General features: G+C 36.3%; 1 protein-coding gene and 1 pseudogene across 1 annotated transcript; one reads left to right on the top strand and one right to left on the bottom strand.

Annotated features, from left to right (window-relative positions):
* Positions 1-1,363: 1,363 nt before the first annotated feature.
* On the top strand, positions 1,364-2,019 carry LOC127669297 (high mobility group protein B1-like; annotated as a pseudogene).
* A 3,531-nt stretch (positions 2,020-5,550) lies between these two features.
* LOC127669933 (olfactory receptor 2G3-like) lies at positions 5,551-6,480 on the bottom strand. The gene has a single exon (XM_052164188.1). It carries the CDS (start codon positions 6,478-6,480, stop codon positions 5,551-5,553), a length of 930 nt encoding a protein of 309 aa, XP_052020148.1.
* Positions 6,481-7,677: the final 1,197 nt, after the last annotated feature.

Below are 7,677 nucleotides of genomic sequence, written 5' to 3'. Positions count from 1 at the left end.
TCTAAAAATATAATTCAAGTCATAGTTGGATACAATTTTTACTTAAATTGAAAAGAACAAAGATTTTCATTTTGTATCAAATTGGTTATATAATGTCATCTGTACAAATCTTGGAAAGCAGCTTTGGACTTTATGCCATCTGCAAATATCATAGGAATGTACATTACATCTGACACAGATTGCCATCGGTTCATGCAGAGGCATGAACATCTTCAATTCGTTATTTACATAAGCACAGAATAATGCATGTTAAATGCTCACTAATCTTGTGATTATTCCTTACATATTTACACTGTAATGCATTTATTAATTAAGCATAATGAAACAAGTTTATGGATAGAAAATTAAAATGGTCTCCAAGGTATGTACAATAGTCATACGCAAATGCACGTGCGCGCGCGCGCACATACACACACACACACACACACACACACACACACACAAAATCCCACGTTATGATAGAATGTCAAAGTAGGAAGCCTAAACAAACCAGTAATGTATAACCATATCAAATCAATGGTTAAGTGTCTTGTCAAGAGCAGTCAAAGTCCATGAAAGTTTTTTCTTCTGCCTATTAATGCCAGAGCCTGTGTCTTAGGTGCTACTCAAAAGTGAGATGATGTATTCACAAAATGAACAGGACTATGACACTTGCTGAACTCCTGATGATGCTCAGGGAATCATGTGAGGCATGTGTCAGCATCATTTTAGCTCTTTGTTGTAGATTTTTAAACAGTGTTACAGGGCTTGGGTTCTGGGAGCAGAATGAGGAAACTCTCAAGTAAAAGCTGCATGCTTTATCTAGGAGAGTCTTGACTGACAGTATGTCAATCAGACCTAGCAGGGTGGGTATAGAAGTTCTACAGGCTTCAGACCCTGAGGCTTTGAAGGGCAAGTTTTACTTTCAACTGTTGTGACATCATAGAACCCTTACCTGGATGTGTGGACCTGGAGACTATCCATGTTTTAGATAAAGTTTTAAATTATGATTTTAGCTTCACAACACACTCTGCCTTCTAACATGGATTTTTATCTTTTTCTCCTGTTTTTAAGATCACATGGCACTATTCATTGGAACATTTATATTCTTTTAAGAGAATGACAATTATCACTTCTGTTTTAATAGATCATATTTGATCAGATCTCATTTTTAGACACTCATGTGGATAACAATGAGGATGAATTGATAGAAATATTTAAAGGACGTTTGAATAGTTATAAAAGTGTGAGTTGGGCGTATGGCTCTGGCTCTCACAGCCATTGCAGTACTTAGAGCTCTATAGAGACAGAGCCAGGTCAAGGGAGAGCCAGACGGGTACTTTGTGACGACTCTGTACCTCACGGAGGAAAATCAACTAAAAACATGGGCAAAGGAGATCCTTAGAAGCCAAGAAGCAAAATGTCCTCATATGCATTCCTTGTGCAAACATGCTGGAAGGAGCACCCAGATGCTTCTATAAACTTCTCAGAGTTCTTCAGGAAGTGCTCAGAGAGCTTGAAGGCCATGTCTGTTAAAGAAAAAGAGAAATTTGAAGATACTGCAAAGGATGACAAGGTTTGTTATGAAAGAGAAATGAAACCTGCATCTCCCTCAAAGGGGAGACCAAAAAGAAGTTCAAGGGCCCCAATGCACCCAAGAGGCCTCCTTTGGCCTTCTTCTTGTTCTGAGTACTGCTCCAAAATCAAAGGCAAACATCCTGGCTTATCCATTGGTGCTGTTGCAAAGAAACTAGGAGAGATGTGGAATAACACTGTAGCAGATGACAAGCAGCCCTATGAGAAGGCGGTTGCCAAGCTGAAGGAGAATGAAAAGGATATTGTTGCCTACAGAGCTAAAGGAAGCCCTGATGCAGAGAAAAGGACAATGGTCAAGGCTGAAAAGAGCAAGAAAAAGAGGAAGAGGAAGATAAAGAGGAGGAGGAAGAAGAGGAAGAAGAAGATGATGAATACGTTGGTTCTAACACATTTTTTTCTCTTGTCTATAAAGCATTTAACCCCCTTATAGAGAAAGAAATGTAAGGCAGTGTAAGATTTGGTTTTAACTGTACAGTGTCTTTTTTTTTTTTTTTTTTTTTGGATAGTTACCACACTGCTGAATGTGTCTTTAGATAGTCCTGTCCTGGTGGTATTTTCAATAGCCACTAACCTTGCCTGGTACAGTCTGGGGGTTGTAAATTGGCATAGAAATTTAAAGCAAGTTTTTGTTGGTGTACAACATAAATTATATATGGGAATAATAGTTTGGTTTTTGGTTTATTTACTTATTTAATTATTTTCTTTTGGTTTTCTTTTTTTTTTTTTTTATCTTCAGTTGTTTCTGATGCAGCTTATACAAAGACAATTATTGTTCTGTTAAGTGAATACCACTCTGTAATTGCAAAAAAAAAAAAAAAAAAAAAAAAAAAATTGCCAGGCAGTGGTGGCGCACGTCTTTAATCCCAGCACTTGGGAGGCAGAGGCAGGAGGATTTCTGAGTTCGAGGCCTGCCTGTTCTACACAGTGAGTTCCAGGACAGCCGGAGCTACACAGAGAAACCCTGTCTCGAAAAATAAAAAAACAAACAAAGAAAGAGAAAAACTGTGACTGTTTTGTTGACATTCTGGATGCTTCAATTATTTTTATTTAAAAAATTGTGAGTTGCCATGTGGGGTCAATTTTTGACCTTTATCATTAGAAGTCAAGGACTTGACATCCATTCTTCAGAAATATGCCCTCTGTTCTTCAGCATATTCAAAATATTCTTAACTAAAGCAAAAGTTTCTTTTGTTTGCATATATTTGCAGTTATATCATCTGCAAAGTAATAGCAGTCAATGGAAAATAAATCATTTACTACTAATTTCTTAAACACCCCAAGAATCAGTAAAGTTAACTGTGTATGTATTTAAGGTTTTTTTCTTGTTTATATTCCCTTCCATGGAGTATTATGTATTAATATGGGCAATACATTTATCATCTAATTGCTTATAGTGATGTACTTACAGTGGTTCTTGAAATATTGTTTGAATGATAAGTGGCTGATATTTTGATTAACCATTTTTACCTTCATGTTTTTTTCCTAAAACACAATTTTTAAATGGGGAAAGTTTACAGGTTTATTTTATTTTATATTAACTTATTATTGATTAAGTTTTAATATGAAGGACTATACAAGGATGCCAGAAAATTGAAAACAGGTAACAAAAGATAGTAGGGAAATTTGTAACTCATTAATTTTTTTGTTTGTTTTTTTGTTTTGTTTTGTTTTGTTTTGTTTTTTGGATTTGTTTTTTTCGAGACAGGGTTTCTCTGTATAGCCCTGGCTGTTCTGGAACTCACTTTGTAGACCAGGCTGGTCTCGAACTCAGAAATCCGCCTGCCTCTGCCTCCCAGAGTGCTGGGATTACAAGTGTGAGCCATCACCACCCGGCTGTAACTCATTATTATTAAACTAATTATAACAAAAAGCATAAAGTAAGTAACTATAAGGTGAAAGCTGGATTGTGCTAGTATATCTTTTCAATAATAGCTTTAAGTGCCACGTGTTATAGCTGTACTAGGTGAACACCTTGTATCCTGGATGGAGGAGGTAAATTAGCTGATTAACCATAGGGGATAATCTATAATGTTTGGTGAGAATGTCTTTTAGAGTTTGAGATCATGTCAGTGTGAGGAATATATCTTCCCCACACTCTGTAAAGCAAAATTCATAGAAATCAAACCTAAAGCTACAAATAAGTCACCACCATTAGACTGCAGCTGAGTAACCCTATCATAGTAAACTGTTTCCTAAAAGTACACATTTACATAAAACAACTATTTAAGATGAATAAAGCCTAATTTGTTTAGTTATTACAAATGGATTGACTAAGGTATTGGTAATGACTAGTAACTTCTTGTTTATCTCTGGAAAACATTTATATGTCCATTAAGGCCATATCCTCTTCTTGACAGTATGAGTTTTGTTAGGATGAGAAACAGTTTATTAATGATACATGTTACTTACTAACTTCTTGTTCAGTGTTTTCTAGCTATTCCAATACAGCATGAAGTTGAACTCTGTTAGTTTTTCCTATTCCAGGTGCTGCTATTTATTGCCACACAGAGAGCATCTGTCTTGGGAGGATGCCTTTGATTCCATTGCCATCATTAAAATCAAGTAATTAGGGTCTTAGTTAGGGTTTTCATTTCTGTGATGAGACACTAACAAGACAACAAAACTAACAAGGCAAACATTTACTTAGGGTTGGCTTACAAATTTAGAGGTTTAGTTTATTATCATCATAGCAGGAAGCATGGCAACATCCAGGCAGACACGGTGCCAGAAAAGGAGCTAAGAGTTTTGCACCTTGATCTGAAGGCAACCAGGAGAGGACTGTCTTCCAGGGAGCTAGAAAGAGGATCTTAAAACCCAACCCAACAGTGACAAACTTCCTCCAACAAAGCCACACCTACTCTAGCTTCCTAATAGTGCCACTCCCTTCGCCAAGCATATTCAGATCACAACACTGAACAAGGAGGGGCATATGGGAGGGTTTAGAGTGGGAAAAGTTGTAATTATAATCTCCATAAAATAAAAAATAATTTAATAAAACTGAATGACATAAGAATAACATTTTTAAAGATTTGTTTATTTATTTATTATGTATACAGCATTCTGCTTGCATGTATGCCTTCAGGCCAGAAGACATCACCAGATCCCATTATAGATGGCTATGGGCCACTAGGTAGTAGCTGGGAACTGAACTCAGGACTCCTGGAGGAGTAGCCAGTGCTCTTAAATTCTCAGCCATCTCTCTAGCCTGAAAAATCACATTTAAAAAGTATATGTTACAAAGTAATATGAAATAATGTTTACCTCATTTTGGTCACATTTTCAAGTAGGTTATTTTTTCATTCATATATGGATGCAAGTAAATACATAAATACAAATTGGGTAAGGACTATTACTTGATATAATCAAACTTGATAAGCCTGAATATATCAACATTATAATCATAAAAATAGAAGTTTGAAAACATGCTATTTATCATTTAGTATGAAATAAGTTGGTTATCACAATGAACATTACTTTTAAATTAATACTCAATATGAAAATGAAGATTTTACTAAAATCTGCACAAGCTCAGAAAAGAAATGGTAGAGTTAAAATCCCAAGTATGTAGTTTAATTTCCCCCAATGTTTTCTGCAGTATTAATGGTGGTGTTTGCTGTAAAAGTGGGAATAGTTGCTTTCTTGGATTATTAGAATATTCCTGGGGAGGGACATGATATGGAACATTATGATAATGTTTGTGAGTTCATATGCCAAGGAGAAAAAAAAGTAGGGATGGGACAAATTGGAGAGTATGAGTAACAAAAGAGTCATGAACTTCTAGGGATGTAAGGAAATATTGCCTCACCTAAGTCCCAAAACATCCTGGGAAGAGACTGAGAAGACAGCAGGCTCAAGACGAAGTGCATTACAATGGCAAACTATATAGTGAGCTTCAGAGGCCAAGATGACTGCAGTGCAAGATCATACACTAGAGGATCAGTTCAGGATCTTGTCACCACATGCTCTACTTCCTTTTCATGCTCCAGAGGCTCTATTGAAGAGTCGTCCCAGAGCCCCTTTCACCTCCTTATTCCTCAGTGTGTAGATGAGGGGATTAAGGGTTGGGGTCATAACAGTGTAAAAGAGAGAGATGAACTTCCCGTGGGTGTGGGCATATGAACTGTTCGGCTGGATGTAGATGGTTGTGATACTCCCATAAAAGAGAGACACAACCATCAAGTGGGATCCACATGTGCCCAGGGCTCTACGCCAAGCTTGGGATGACTTGATTCTTATAACTGCCTTGGCTATATGTCCATAGGATGTCAGTATCAGTGCTAAGGGTAAGAGCAGCAAGACCAATGAGGCTACAAAGAGTTGGACCTCATTGGCATGAATGTCCACACAGGCAAGCTTGATCATGGAGGGGACTTCACAGAAGAAATGGTGGAGCCACAGGTGGCCACAACGTGGGAGCCAAAGAGTGATTGTTCCTTGAATGAGAGCATTTCCAATTCCACTGAGCCACGAGATTCCTGCTAGAGCCCGGCAGAGCTGTGAATTCATCACAGCTACATAGTGGAGAGGTTTGCAGACAGCAGCATAACGATCAAAAGCCATTACTGCCAGGAGAATACACTCAGTAGAGCCCAGAGTCAGAGAGACATAAAGCTGCACTGCACAGCCCATAACTGTGATAGTCTTTGCTGGTCCTTTTAGGTTCCATAGCAGCTGGGGGACAATGCTGGTAGTGAAAGAGATGTCAACGAAGGATAGGTGAGTGAGGAAAAAGTACATAGGGGTTTTGAGTTTAGAATCTATTGAAGAGATCAGAATAATGATTGTATTTCCCACCAGAGTGAGAAGATAGGAAATTAAAACTACTATGAAGAGTCTTCTTTCCAGCTGAGGCTGATCTGAGAAACCCACCAGAATGAAGTCACTGTTGACACTACTGTTAATCATCCCTATCACCTGGTGTAGACAAGAAGGAAAATATTAGATTAATAGAAAGTCATAAAATCATTGTCTATAAAATAATTAAAATACTGACATTGAACAAACACACTGATTTATTATGCATGGTCTTATGGAAATCGAAGTAGATTTTGTCACAGAAAGGATGTGAATCTTTAGAGAAGTACAAAGACACTGCAGAATTAAAGTCTTTGCTTAAGTATTAACTGTGTGAACCTGAGACAGAGTTTGTCACAGAATAAAGTACATCAAAGGAATAAATGTATCAGCCATTTATAGCTGATAACAATTCATTCAAATTAAATAAAACAGTTTAGTGTCTTTAATGCTTAGTTAATTATTTTAAAAATTACTTCCCTCAACTACAATCCTTAAATTAGGCAGTTTTTAAAAAAAGTTTTTAAAAAAATTAACAGGTTCTGGATATTATAAAGGCCACTTTTGATGTAAAAGATCAAACATATTTGTATTGATGAAACTGCATTAAAATGTATGTCAGGATTTTAAATTTTATGCATACATGTGTTCAGAAACATGTTTCTTGTAAGAATCATTAGCTTGTCCAGTCTACCAGCTACCAACTTGTGGCAAATAGGGATTAGATTGCATTTACACAGCTCTGTTCCATAGCTATATGGTAGTGGGTAGCGTTACTGGCTTTCTGGATTTATATATTGAATGAGAAGGTGGATGAATCTGAATTTAGGGTATATTTGCCAGTATAATTAGGGATCCTAGTTTGCATAAATCTAGACCCATACACATTGTTATTATATGTGCACATACATAATATATATATATATATATATATATATATATATATATATATATATATATATATATATATACATATTGCTTTAGCTTATAGTGACTGTAACATATATTGAGTATATTTGCCAGTATAATTAGGGATCCTCATGCAAAAGGATGCTTCTATGTGTACCTAACAATCATTAATTGCTCAACAAGATTAAAAGAATAACTTTAAGAAACTTGCAATATTTACAAATACAAACATCTAAGGTGAACTCACTGCTTTCTTTTGTGCCTCAAACTGTGACCACTACACCGATGTGTAATTCAGGTGGTACTTGACATACAGCCACTCACATCTTAAAATTCTTCCTTACATTTCATATACTATAATTTTCTCATTATTAGGAAAATTAATTGTGGATTTAACAT

The sequence above is a fragment of the Apodemus sylvaticus genome, chromosome 19, assembly GCF_947179515.1.
Source record: "Apodemus sylvaticus chromosome 19, mApoSyl1.1, whole genome shotgun sequence".
Lineage (NCBI taxonomy): Eukaryota > Metazoa > Chordata > Mammalia > Rodentia > Muridae > Apodemus > Apodemus sylvaticus.
Note: the sequence above shows the minus strand (reverse complement) of the source record. Positions and strands in the feature narration are given on the sequence as shown.

Bases quoted from the DNA above. Each gene is read 5' to 3' on its own strand.
- LOC127669933 (XM_052164188.1), bottom strand. From the start codon at position 6,480: ATGATTAACAGTAGTGTCAACAGTGACTTCATTCTGGTGGGTTTCTCA.